At 39.6% G+C, this 14,638-nt stretch overlaps 1 protein-coding gene across 4 annotated transcripts in view; it reads left to right on the top strand.

Annotated features, from left to right (window-relative positions):
- Positions 1–14,638, top strand: part of med13a (mediator complex subunit 13a) — a 177,269-nt gene that overhangs the window by 61,145 nt on the left and 101,486 nt on the right. For all 4 annotated transcript variants that reach the window (XM_069911718.1, XM_069911717.1, XM_069911716.1 and 1 more), the window contains 2 exons: positions 4,782–4,866; positions 13,536–13,619. In XM_069911718.1, the coding sequence (XP_069767819.1) occupies positions 4,782–4,866; positions 13,536–13,619 (169 nt within the window). The remainder of the gene's footprint in view (positions 1–4,781; positions 4,867–13,535; positions 13,620–14,638) is intronic.

Raw genomic sequence — 14,638 nt, 5'->3', positions numbered from 1 at the left:
ATTAGAATTATTTTTAAATTCTATTTTTTATACATTTCATAGAACGAACAGTTCCATGAAAAGCAAGTTGTGGCACTCTGTTCAATATAAATTGGGGATCTGCCAACTTCAAAATGGTCTGTTTTTTTTCTAAGATCTTTTGGAAACTGTGTGTTATTCATCCCAGTGATATAGTCCCGATTGACCATTTTTGCCATTGGGACAGAGTGCAGATGTATGGCAAACCAGTTGTCTAGTTGCTTGGTCTCACTGATGTAAAGTAGGCCATTGTCTACCTTTCTGACACTGTAATTGACCAAAAATAGAACTCGGGGATGCACCCTCAAGATTCGGGGATGAAGTGATAGTAACCCAAACAGGACTGATGCAGCATCCTTCCAAACATAAATTTGTTCTATAATTACTGCTAGATATTTATGGAGTTCATCATCTTTTGATGGATATTTGTCTCTTTGAGGATTTTATTATTTTTCGCTATGAAACAAATGTCTCTGGGGCACATGCCTTCACCTTGCAAACCCTTTGCTGTAATGAATGAACTAGGCACTGTTGTTAATCTTAACGAAACAGCTCAAAGTCTTTAGTAATTTGCCTGAGACATTGTTTGCAAAAGTTGTTTGCTTTTGGTGCTCTGGGAGCAATCTTAAAATCGTGCTACACAAAATTGTATTTACTTTGTATAAAACATGATCTCTGCTTGGATTGTTAGAGTGTTTAGTGCTTTGTTGAAGTCTATTGGTAAATTCAATTAAGTTAATATTTACCCAATTTCAGCCTGCATTTAGCAACTCTTGCAGTTGTCTGTTCCACAGGACTTGGTTGTTCCAAGGTCTGCCAAAAGTGTGTCAACTTATTGATCGCACCCTCCCTAATGCTAGAATTCTTGAAATGCATTTCCCTTTTTTTAATCAAGCTCCTACATGGGAGCCACACCTTTTGCAGCAGAAATTTTATCTTCTTAAGCATTCATTTGCAGATAATTGCCGAGTGGATCTCTTTATATTGACAATTTTAATGCTTAGCCAGGGATACTTTTAGAGTACTTTTCTTGACATTGCACAGTTAATATTCTCTTGTATTGGGACTTCCATTTGAAGCTTAAAAAGTTCTTGTTGAAGGGAAAATGGCATTTTGAGTTTTTTTCAAGTATAGTTTGTATAAGTCTTTGCAGTGCTGTTTGTTTTTTTTTAATAGAATGTGATTAGGACTTGAAGGGAGCATGATTGAGAGGTTTGTGGTGATATCACAATTGACAGTTCTAGGTTACGGGAAGATCTCACTGAACAGGTTGGATGGGTACAGTGTCAAATGACATCATTCCAGCAAAGTGAACGAGAAGAGAGCATACACAATAAATAAGATACTAGGTTTAGAGGATCCAGAGTACAGACTTGCATATTCGTGAAGACAAAAGCAAATTTGTGTGAAATATACCTATGTCTTTTGAGATGTTGAATACAGAATCGGGGAAACTTTGAAAGGATAGGGCACAGCTTGAATTACTGCAAGTTGTTTCTGCCATTTTCAAAGGAATGTGATGGTATTGGATGCAGAAGTCATTTAATGCAGATGCTTGTTGGGGTTGGTGAATTGCAATCAAAAATTGGGTTTGGGTTTTCTTTAAGACAAAGATTTGAGGGGTAACTTTGAAGTTGAATGAAATAAAGGTCATTAGCTAGAAATGGATTGGTTAGTTATTGGAATGCAATTGAATTTTAACTGAGGGCATCTTAATGGATAGTGATGGTGGAAGCCTTCGTCACATGAAGTCCTTGGAAGAGTACCTGAAGAGGTGCAAAATATTATGAACCAAGAGCTAGCAAATGGTAGTAACCCAAACAGGACTGATGCAGCTTCCTTCCAAACATAAACTGTTCTATAATTACTGCTAGATATTTATGGAGTTCATCATCTTTTGATGGATATTTGTCTCTGAGCATTTTATTATTTTTCGCTATGAAACAAATGTCTCTGGGGCACATGCCTTCACCTTGCAAACCCTTTGCTGTAATGAATGCCTATAATTTTTTCGTAGAATACATTCTACCAAAATAACTACAATGCATTTTACTCGGCCTTATCAATTTACCAGAATTTTCTAAATGGTTTTCCAGGAACTTGGATTAAGGAGTGATTATGTATGTAATTGTTAGGTTACATAAAGTAGTATGTTTTTGTTACGATGAACAATAAAGAAAATATTTTGTTTTATCATGAGTATATTATTATATATTGACTATTAATTTCCTATCCCAGAAAATTTTGAAAACCAGAAATGCAAAAATATTTGGAGAGCTATCACATTATTGCCTAAATCATTGAATGTGTGTCCAAAGATTTTTTAAATCACTTTTATTTTCTGTTCATTCCTAGTATTTCACTTTTCAGAGAAGCAAAACAAGGTGCTCATCAGGTTGATAAGCAGAATACCTTGTCCAGGACTTTAATTCAACTTGCCTTGTGCTTTGTATAAAGCTCTCATTACCCAACTATTCAGCTTTTGTCTAAATTGCTTAATTTTGTATGTGCAGAATTTTTATTTCCAGATTCTGTCCAATGTTTGGATATATGATATTACTGTGGTCTTTTGGATGAAGTACGATAAAGTAAATGGGGACAGGATCAAGGAAGAATAAGTAAATGTAATTCACTATCCCAAACCTGTCTGAAACACTTGGATGTATCCAGGCCATATCATTTATATTTTATTTCAGGCTCATATCTGCAGCTTGGGTATTTTTGACAAGATTGCAGTCTGTCTGAAATCTTTCCCTTTTATTTATTGGTTTTTGAAGGAGAGGGATTTACAATATAATTTTCAAAAACGTGGACAGGTGTTAAAGAATGGGTATTCAGTCTTATGGTTTGTAGGCTATGAAGTTTAAGTTCTCTTCCACAACACCCAACCTTGTTTCTTAATCCCTCGCTGCCTCATTCTACCTCCTACCCAAGATCTCTGTGTGATCCTGTCTCACTGAAATAGCATCATACCTCAACTTCATTTATTCCCCTTGGTCCAGTTTCTTCCCACCTACATCCGAGAAACCTCTTGTATTCTCCATTTAAACAACTTTCATTTCCCTGTAGACTACTTCATTTTCACCATATACATCTAGTCCCTGTGTACTTTCTTTCCCATAAAGAATGCCTCAAAGCTCTCTGCTTCCTTAATAACAGACCACTTTCTCCAAATCAAAGGTGTGGCTATGCCTGTGTTTTCGTTGGATATGTGGAGCAATCCATGCTACAAGCTGTTCAGGCAAGGCTTCTTCACTCTTTCTCAATTACATTGATGTTGCCTTCTGATGATGAGCTTGTCAACTTTATGCATTTGGCTACTAACCCACCCTGACATCAAATTAATTTGGTTCATTGCTGGGATCTTTCTTCCCTTTCTCTATTACCATTTTGGGGAACAAACTATCTATAGACATCTTTTGTAAACCCATAATCAACTCCCACAGTTACTTTGACTACATTTCTTTGCACCTTTCTGTAAAAATCTTTTTCTCTCAATTCCTCAGTTTCCACTGCATCTGCTTCCAGAATGAGGCCTTTCATTCTAGGATGTCTGAGATGGTCTCCTTCAGAAAAGGTGGCTTCCTTTTGATTGCCATTAACTGAACCCTCACCAGTGTCTCCTCTATTTACTACACATCTGCGCAAGCCTTTTTGCACTGCCCTCCACCTCAACAGGAAAAGGATTCCCACAAGCCTCCACGTCTAACATGTACTTCACAATTTTACAATTTCTGCCACCTATAACGAGATACCACCACCACCAGATACACTTTCCCTTCCTTTCGTTTTGCATGGGGGTCACTTCCATGTCTCCTCATTTCTTGCCAATCACTTGATATTTACTGTGGCTGCAGGAAGTGCTGCATGTGCACTTGGCACCTCATCTCTCACCACTATTTGTGTTCCCAAATAGTCCTTCCATGTGAGAAGCAACATTTGACTTGTGAAAAGGGTCACTTACTGCATCCGGTGCTTCCAATGTGGCCTTTCCATTGGAGAGACTTGATACTAGGAGATTGCTTTGTTGAGCACCATTGTTCTGCTTACTGCAAGAGCGAGGACCTCCCAGTGGCCAACCACTTCATTTACACATATCATAGACGTGTCTGTCCATGTCTTGGTCTTTTGTCCAACCAAAATGAGGCCCCCTGCAAATTGAAGGAACCGCAGCTTGAATTCAGTTTCCAACCAAACTTCATATTGATCTTGAATTTCTATCACCTCTCCTGTTTCTTGCCCACATCTGTCTTCCCTTTTCCAGCTCCCCACCCCTTCTGTAAGAGAGCTATCTTTCGTATTCCTCTTTCCCATCATTTCTCAGCTTCTTTCTCTTCTGGCTTCCCATCTTTATCCGCCGATTTCTTCTTACCCGTTAGCCTGTGCTCCTCCCCTCCTACATTTTGATTGTTTATTTTCAACACCCTTGAAGGGCTCAGGCTTGAAACGTTGACTACCTGTTACTTCCCATGGATGTTTTGTGACCTGCTGATTTTTTTTTTTCTCCAGCACCTTTGTCCACTGCATTCAACCCCAACATCTGCAGATTTTCTTGTTTACCCAAGTTCGTTATTTTTATTTAGATTATCATCTTGACTAGAGAACTTGATTGTTAGCACTTGACCCAGCATCCAGATACGGAAACACAAACTGAGAAATTAGTGGTGAAGTTCAAATGGAATTAATTCAAATGCTATCCTGAATAATAGCATTTAGGTTGTTATCTATAACAACTGACATTTGCTTTGCTTTTCATTTTGCAGTTGAAGAAAATGGATTGTGGGAACAGGGTCTGTCTTACGAATGCCGAACTCTGCTTTTTAAAGCCATTCACAACTTACTGGAAAGGTAATTGCTAGAATATCCTACAGTGGAATGTACCAATTATTGATTAATTACAATTTTTAAATGATTCTTAATTTCTAGATTGGTTAAGTTTTGTATACATCATATCCAGAGCACCCACACCTACTTTTGAAGCCCACAGATTTGTTCTCACTGTCAATTATGAGGGGGTTGTATCGGGTGGACAGCCAGCACCTTTTTTTTTTGAGGCCACAGTAGCAAATACCAGAGGACATCTGTGTGAGGTGAATGGAGGGAAGTTTAGGGGTGATGTCAGAGGTAAGTTTTTTTACTCTGGTGTGTGTCTGGATTTCATTGCTGGGAGTGGTGGTGAAGGGTGGTACAATGGTGGCATTCAGAAGTCTGTTAGATAGGCACATAGATGTACAAAAAAAAAATGGAGGGGTGTAAGGTAAGTAAAAATTAGATTGTTGTGGAGTAGGTTTACATAAGTCAGCACAACATCGTGGGCTAAAGGCCTGTGCTGTAATGTTTTGTCTCTTACCCATTTTTATAGTTGCACCATAGAAAGTGTACTATCTTGATGCTTTTAAGCTTGTTCTGCATCAGCTGTGTTGGAAACGGCAAGAAATTGTTATTACAAGTTCACATTTCGTTTTGTGGCTGTCATTTTAAGGATTAGTGCAAGCTGCAACCCTTCACAGCTTGTGGCGAGACACAGATGCACCTTTAAGAATTGACTGTAAACAAAGTGATGCTCTGGAAGGAGGACCACGGACATTGGTTGGTTGTTCAGGAAAAAACAGATGGTGAGAGAGGATCATGTGATTGAGTCATGTGATCAAAGCACTTAAAGAAACAGGTTTTCGTTTGATCAGGAAAATCTGATAAACAGGTGGAATGACTGAAATGGACAATTCTGCTGATTCTCTTTGTTGGGAATGATTGAGCCCTGACCATTATTATGTCATGGTCATTTTGATTTTCCTATATCTGAGTAAAGGAAGCAGGAGAATTGCTTCTTGGATTGTGACCATTGTAATGACCATTTTATCTGACCCGTGCCTGGGTTTTGGAAGCATTGTTTTGTCTTCCCTATGTAAGGAAGAGGGGAGTTGTGACAACCATTCGTATGAAAGGACATTTCTCTGGAAGCGACTCGAGAAGGATTCTGTAGTTTCAGCAGTCTGATCACTCTGTCTCTCTCACCTCCTTTGTGATTACTTCTATTCATCAGTTTAACAGTCTGAGATTCAACACAGGATTTCTAAGACTGAACTTGGAATAACTTTCCAGAATTGTGCCTAAGGTATAATGGTTTGGGTATCACATACTTCACACATACACACAAGTATATTTACGCAGAGTTGGGGTTAAGTTAGCTAAGTTGTTTTATTAGTAGTTATTAATATATTTTAAAAATAACATTGTCTTGGTGAATTTCTATTGCTGCTGGTCTGCGACTTAACATAGTAGAGTTGTGAATACAGCTCAGACCCTCATTCATACAAGCCTCCCTTTTATTGACTCAGACTACACTTCTCACAGTCAGTATATTAAAAGACCCATCAACTCTCATCATATTTTCCCCCGGGTGATACACAAAACCATTCACTGTATCTCTCTGCCTGTGACAAGATTTTCCTCTATTTTAAAGTGGGCGACTTCCACTGAAAGAATCTGAATGGCTGACTAATGTCAAGCCTGGCAGTGTTTAGTTGTGACTGCATATATGGAGCTCACCAACCTTTGTTGATCTGGCAGATCTGGTGATTATTACTAGTATGTGGGAGACATTACACATGCCCTCTCATTGATTGACGTGATGTGGATTCATTTGCTGATGTCTCTTTAACATTCCCTTTGGGATAGGGAATAATCTCATACCCTCCATTTTCTCACCTCCACCACAAAAAAAGTCGACATCTCAGGAATGTTGCTGAGATTATATACTTGACACCAAACATTTCAGGAATAACTTTTGTTTTATGTTTGCCAACTACCGAGGTAGCAATAAAATGACATAAAAATTGATTGCCCTGCTTGCAGGAGACCTTGATGACCTTCTACTCACCCAGAAGCCTCCTGCCATTCAGCAATCTAGGTGCACAGAAGAATGTATGTCACTTTGTCTCTGTGCTTGCTTGAAAATTCTAGCTTCCAGTTGTGTGGCAAGGTGCTGACTTCACTGGCAAGTAGGCAAATTAGTAAGCTGTGCCACCAGTATATCTTGCTGATGCTTTGTGTTCGAGCAAATTGAATTGGTACTGAAAATGGTCATTAGAGTATTAAGTATAGAGATGCATTATTGAGAGTGTGGTTGCTGTGTTGGGATCCATTCTCCAATTGCTCAGTGTGGAGATTTGTTAGGCAGCCTGAGGTAAGCAGTATGCTTCTGAGATATGGGTCTAAAAGCTAGTCTCTGGTTGGTGAGGACATTGTTATCCATTGCTGCAGACCAGTTTGTTGACAAACTGCCTGTTGAATTGATGGGCTTGTGCGAATAAATGGTTGGGCTACAGGAAAATGGAAGGGGAAATTCTGGCATATTGTGTTCTGGCATCAATTTGATGGGCCATGTATCTTCCTCCTGTATTATGGTCTTCCTGATTGCATGCTCTTCAAGGTGATGGGTCTACTGCCTCTCCCTTTGTTTTATAGCAGTGCTCTTCCCAGTCCATAGATTTCTCTCTTATAATGATTCAATGGCCAGTGACTGCCAATTAACTTATCAATAGGGAAATTGCTGGGTTAAAGTGTATGACCAAATAGAGCAGAAAGCAGCAGCTTCCATCATAAACAAAGGGTGAGACCAAAGGATTGAAACAGTTAACACAGAATGGGGCTTCACTGCTGGCCTGCATTCTCAGTGAATGGCATGCCAACCTGAGCCCTGCAGTGTGAGCTGGTACCCACACTACTGCTTGTCCATCAGCCTCTCCACACAGTTTCAGAACACTCTTTATTCTGGGAGTATCAAAACAAGACTGGGGTTCATGTCCAATTCCTAGAACAAGAGTGTGCAGTAGAAGAGTGGACTGGGTTTGTGTCAGGTGCTTAGGACAGGGATATTTAACCTAAACAAAAGTTTTTTAAAAAAATACTTGAGGATGTACCAAGAAAATGAAAGCAAATTGACCATCTGTGGGAGCAGTTAAACTGCTTTCTAGTGTAATTGCAACTCCTGCCATAATTAGACATTTCAACCTAGATTGTCCACGTCTTTACTGATGCTGACTGTTGGTATTTTAGAGGACTCTGAGGATATCTCCCCTGAAGATCACTAGTATCTTGCCAATATGGATGTATCGACAAACTATTTTCAGGAAGCAAGGGAACAAAATCTAATCACTGAACCTGTGCTTTTTTAAGTTTAAAAAAAAGCTTTGACACAGTAGTCTTTAACCTGGCTGACATTTATCATTCTCTGTTGAGGAATGTTGATTACTTTAACATTTAGTGTGACTTCCCACACTTGACTGTGCTGCAAATTAAATTCTTGAATTTAAACCCCCCTCCACTTTTTTCTAACCACCCAACCTATTCCACCCCAAGTCGAGACCCATCTTCCCACTAAAATAATGTTATTCGTGAGAACGTACACTTTATTTATGGTAGTCGTCAGAAAGGGGTGACTGTTAAGAGAAATATTTGATGTTGGACTTTGGTTCAAAATGTATTACTCACATCCCAGATTGCTATTTTTAGCTGACAATCATTAAGTCATCTTGGCGATTTTAAGAGGGAAAGGGTAAAATATTTTGAATACATCAAAATGATATGCATTTCTGAGCTTAAGTTGCAAATGTTGTTGGTTAAATTCTCAGCTTCTGGTGTAATTAGTACATTTGTAAAATTATTCAAAGCATTACTGTTCATGCACATAATTCCTGACTTTAAAAATGTGTTATAGTTGTGAAACTGCTTTGTTTTTTCTTCATGGCCTATATTGTCATATGATAGAGGGCAATGAATCAGCATGTGGGTGACCTTCTAGTTTGAATAAATCTGTTCTAATATATGCTAATTATTTTTTATTTAGATATACAATACAGTAACAGGCCATTTCAGCCCACGAGTCTGTGCAGCCCAATTTATTCCCAATAAACCCTCAATTAACCTACACTCCCGTACATTTTTTGAAAGGTGGGGTGAAACTCGAGCCCCTCGAGAAAACCCATGCAGACACGGGGAGAATATACAAATTCCTTACAGAGCAGGATTCTTACCACAGTCCGTTCCCAAACGCTGGCACTGAAAAGGCATTGCACTATATTTTTTACAAGTTTGTGACATTGACAATTGCTCTCTGCGTCTCTGAAGAAGCAGCTTTGTCAGGAAAGAAACTCTCTACACAGTGGAGTGAAAATAATGTTTTTAATACTAATTGCCTCTGTGGTCCAGAAAATTTTAATTGAGTACCTGAGGAACTTGGGTTGACACTTGTTCAAAATATTTCCTTCCACTCCCATCGCCAGTTACAAGGGTTGATAACAAGCATGTAGATGCTTTGCCAGCATTATATTTTATTCTCCACCACATGGTAAATTCATTTACTGTGCAATTGCTAGATTTATATCTATTTTCCTTGAACACCAATAATCATCTGTAATTTTTGTACTGTTGCCTGTTTAGTTTTTTAAAAAAAAACCTACAAGGATGTAAATTTATAATGATTTCTTTCCCAGTGTAATGTTTGCATCTCTTCTGCTCCCTTTTGTAAATTGTTTTCTCTCCCAGAGGTATTCCTTAATTATGTATGGCTTTTCTTGCTTCTTCCCCAGCTTCCATGCTGGTAGGTCACGAGCTGAGGTGGTTTTGTTAATTATATAACACAGTTCATCTAGTTCAGAAGAATCTGGGCAGTAAGAAGGCAGGATTAAACTTTCTTCAGTATCCCCATAATTACATAGAACAGTATGACACGGGAACAAGTCCTTTAGCCTATGGCGAATTGAATAACCTGCTCCCAGTTTTCCATGCATAAAATGGAAATGAGATGAAAGACACTATGGTGTACAGAATCCTGATGAAGCAAACATTTTGTTCCTTTAAATGTAGCCATCTGCATTACACCTATGTAATTCTAATGCAGTATCTTCTTTGGCTTGGCTTCGCGGACGAAGATTTATGGAAGGGGTAAAAAAGTCCACGTCAGCTGCAGGCTCGTTTGTGGCTGACCAGTCCGATGCGGGACAGGCAGACACGATTGCAGCGGTTGCAAGGGAAAATTGGTTGGTTGGGGTTGGGTGTTGGGTTTTTCCTCCTTTGCCTTTTGTCAGTGAGGTGGGCTCTGCGGTCTTCTTCAAAGGAGGCTGCTGCCCGCCAAACTGTGAGGCGCCAAGATGCACGGTTTGAGGCGTTATCAGCCCACTGGCGGTGGTCAATGTGGCAGGCACCAAGAGATTTTTTTAGGCAGTCCTTGTACCTTTTCTTTGGTGCACCTCTGTCACGGTGGCCAGTGGAGAGCTCGCCATATAATACGATCTTGGGAAGGCGATGGTCCTCCATTCTGGAGACGTGACCTATCCAGCGCAGCTGGATGTTCAGCAGCGTGGACTCGATGCTGTCGACCTCTGCCATCTCGAGTACCTCGACGTTAGGGGTGTGAGCGCTCCAATGGATGTTGAGGATGGAGCGGAGACAACGCTGGTGGAAGCGTTCTAGGAGCCGTAGGTGGTGCCGGTAGAGGACCCATGATTCGGAGCCGAACAGGAGTGTGGGTATGACAACGGCTCTGTATACGCTTATCTTTGTGAGGTTTTTCAGTTGGTTGTTTTTCCAGACTCTTTTGTAGTCTTCCAAAGGCGCTATTTGCCTTGGCGAGTCTGTTGTCTATCTCATTGTCGATCCTTGCATCTGATGAAATGGTGCAGCCGAGATAGGTAAACTGGTTGACCGTTTTGAGTTTTGTGTGCCCGATGGAGATGTGGGGGGGCTGGTAGTCATGGTGGGGAGCTGGCTGATGGAGGACCTCAGTTTTCTTCAGGCTGACTTCCAGGCCAAACATTTTGGCAGTTTCCGCAAAGCAGGACGTCAAGCGCTGAAGAGCTGGCTCTGAATGGGCAACTAAAGCGGCATCATCTGCAAAGAGTAGTTCACGGACAAGTTTCTCTTGTGTCTTGGTGTGAGCTTGCAGGCGCCTCAGATTGAAGAGACTGCCATCCGTGCGGTACCGGATGTAAACAGCGTCTTCATTGTTGGGGTCTTTCATGGCTTGGTTCAGCATCATGCTGAAGAAGATTGAAAAGAGGGTTGGTGCGAGAACACAGCCTTGCTTCACGCCATTGTTAATGGAGAAGGGTTCAGAGAGCTCATTGCTGTATCTGACCCGACCTTGTTGGTTTTCGTGCAGTTGGATAATCATGTTGAGGAACTTTGGGGGACATCCGATGCGCTCTAGTATTTGCCAAAGCCCTTTCCTGCTCACGGTGTCGAAGGCTTTGGTGAGGTCAACAAAGGTGATGTAGAGTCCTTTGTTTTGTTCTCTGCACTTTTCTTGTAGCTGTCTGAGGGCAAAGACCATGTCAGTGGTTCCTCTGTTTGCGCGAAAGCCGCACTGTGATTCTGGGAGAATGCAGTATACTATCGTTTAATAAATTGATGAATAGCGTATTTGCCTTGCTAATTTGAAGCTGGAATTTAAAAAAAAGAACTTGGTGTTCCAAATTCAAACCACTAAAGCCAGTAGACTAATACCAAACCTGATCTGAGATTGGTAGCTCAAGTAACAATGTTGAAGTTATTGCAAATTAGCATGCTATTTATTCTGCTTTCATTGTAGTATAAATAATTTATATTGTTCCAGTGAGTAGCTGTAATTATAAACAAAAGTTGTCGAAACTGTGGATTTGGCGAAAGGACATTTGAGTAATTTAATGGTGTTTCCAATCTGTAGTCTGTATAACAGCCTGAAATGATTTGATCTTGGTTGAGAAGTTGTGCAGTTTGTGCATTGTGGTACAGAATGTTTTGCCTGTCTTTTTTTTAAAAGAAAACACACAGCATTTTGGGGAAACTTCAGAATCTTTTTATTTTTTTTGGTCACCAAATTATAGGAAGGATATAAACAAAATAGAGAGAATGCAGAGAAGGTTCATGAGAATGTTGACAGGATGTCAGAGTTTGAGTTACAGAGAAAGGTTGAGCAGCCTGGGGCTTTTTTCTCTGGAGCGTAGAAGATTGAGGGGGGTTTTGATGGAGGTGTTCAAGATTTTAAAAGGGACCGAGAGAGTCAACGTGGATAGGCTTTTTCAATTAAGAGTGGGGGAGATTCAAACCAGAGGCCATGGTTTGAGATTGAAGGAGGAAAATTATAAGGGGAACATGAAGGGAAATTTCTTCACGCAAAGGGTGGTTGGGATGTGGAATGAGCTTCCGGCGGAGGTGGTTGAAGTTGTGTACATTTAAGGAAAGACTGGATCATTACATGGAGGGGAGAGGATTGGAGGGGGTATGGACCAGGTGCTGGTCAGTGGGACTAGGAGGGTGGAGATTTGTTCCGGCATGGACTAGTAGGGCCAAACTGGCCTGTTCTGTTATAACCCATTATTAACATCACATTAATTGTAGAAAATTCCTGCTTAGATCAGCAGTTATGACTAAAGTTGCATATTTTGAAAAAGTCAGTTTTGCTCTTGTAGCTGCACATTCCTAAAAATGGATCCATTATTGGCTTTGTCCCACAGTATGCGATATTAACTATTGAAATGGTACAGATGGATGTGGTGTAAAAGATAAATGTGCTTAATTTGAGAGCATATAGTCTTCGTGCTTCAAAGAGTACTCGGATCCAAAAAAAAACAGGAGGAATGGATCGAGTGCAGCTGATAAGTGAGCTGTGAAGATCACCTTCTGGCCAAGGGTGAAACTTCTAATTTCCATAATCTCTGGGGTTTTGCTGCACTGCTGAAGTGACCACATTATGGTCTCTGCTGCACCTGTACAGTTTGGCATTTGTGACATTTAAGCTGGGAGAACATTGAACAATCAGATTTTAATGCAAAAATTCTTTTTAAAAAATTTTTCACACTATGAACCATATTAACCAAAATACACACAAACATTTCCCTCTTGAATATACAGTGTCATTTTCTCCCCTTTTCCCCCCTTCCATCCCTCCCTCCTTCCCACCCCCCTCCAAACCCACTAAACATTCAACCTCTACAATAAACCCATTAAACAATGAAAATAAACAAGAAAATTGTGTCATCTACTTTTACACAGTGGGTCAGTTCATTTCGTCGTCTTCTCATTCTATCATAACGTAATGCAAAAATTCTTGACAGCTTTTCATTGCATTTTGTGAAAATGTTGTAATGATCCGTCCTGGGTTTCAATATTGTAAAAATAGTGTTTGAGCTGAATAATGAACAGAAGTGGTGGCAGTGTTTAAATTTTACAATAGTGATTTCTAAAAATTGTGTGGGGGGAGAAAAAGGGAGTGCTTGTACACATTAGATGTGCTCAGGACTGGTCATTTGCAAATATTTTTCCCCCAAAAGATTCACCTTTTCCCTCTGCACAGTTTGTGACTGAGCTTTTGCTTTCTGAACTCGGCATATTGAGCTGGAGTCCTTCAAACAAGATCAGAATATATAATTTCTTGTGTTCTGTTCTTGCAAATTTTGTTTGACCATTTGAAGTGATTTTTTTTAAAGAATTACTAACAATTCAACAGATCTATGACTTTGTTCTTTTCTTTCTCAAAGGTGCTTGTTAAATAGAAACTTTGTGCGGATTGGGAAATGGTTTGTAAAACCCTATGAAAAGGATGAGAAACCAGTGAACAAAAGGTAAATATGATTTGTTTTTATTTTTCTACACCTGTTGAGTCTTTGATTTTTGAAAATGTAATTCAAATCTTTTCATAAATCTAACCCTGAGTCTTGCTGAAATTTTAACATTTGATCACACTTTCTCAGATTTTGATTTAAGGATGTGATTTTGTTTGTAGAATTTAAGCCTCCACATAGGGTTAGTTCTGATTGGTGTGGGTTACTATCGGTCTTGAGTCTGTTGGTTTAGAATCTTTAGAAAATAAAGCTTAAATCAAGCAAGCTGCTACATTTTACACCTGAGTAGGTTTATTATCTTAAAATTATAGAATGGATGTGGTTTTTAACATTGGGGTATGTATGGATGCACGTGTCCTTTTGGTCCTTAAATGTTGTGACCCAAGGATGTACTTTTATATAGACTTCCCCTTGGAGGCTGGAATTTGAACTAGACATGAGAACAGTTTAGCTCAAGGTGGATTTGTGGAGCAGACTCGATGGGCCAAATGGCCTACTTCTGTTCCTTTATTTTGTGATCAAAAACGGTTGGAATTAATCTTGCTGATTTTGTAGTTTCAAACTTGAAAAATTTCTGTTTGCATCTGACTGGATATTTTTGAATTTCGTTTAGAGACTTTAAGATGGCTCAAGGTGTTTTATGCTGGAATTGGTCAGCAGGTAGATGAATCTGAAGAGAAAAATTGAATTAATATTTTAGATGAAGACCTTGCACGAGAACTTAAAATAGCATTTGACTTGCAGCAATTTTTTTATAGGAAGGGGAAGTTGGCGAGAACCAAGGGAATATCTGGATGTAGACCAAGAGAATGACAAAGTGGTGGTGTTAACTGACAGAAGTTGCAAGTTTGATAATTGAAACTGATCTTTTTAGAGGAGCTGTAAATAGAAGATGACTGAGGAGAGAGTGCAAACTGCTGGAAGTGTAGGATACAAAATATATAGCAGTTGCTGAATATCTGGAATAAAAGACCATTTGAAATATCTGACATGCTGAATTTGTAAAGGGAGGAAAGTTG

This window comes from Narcine bancroftii, chromosome 14, assembly GCF_036971445.1.
Source record: "Narcine bancroftii isolate sNarBan1 chromosome 14, sNarBan1.hap1, whole genome shotgun sequence".
Classification (NCBI taxonomy): Eukaryota; Metazoa; Chordata; class Chondrichthyes; order Torpediniformes; family Narcinidae; genus Narcine; species Narcine bancroftii.
This window is presented reverse-complemented; position numbering and strand designations above follow the sequence as displayed.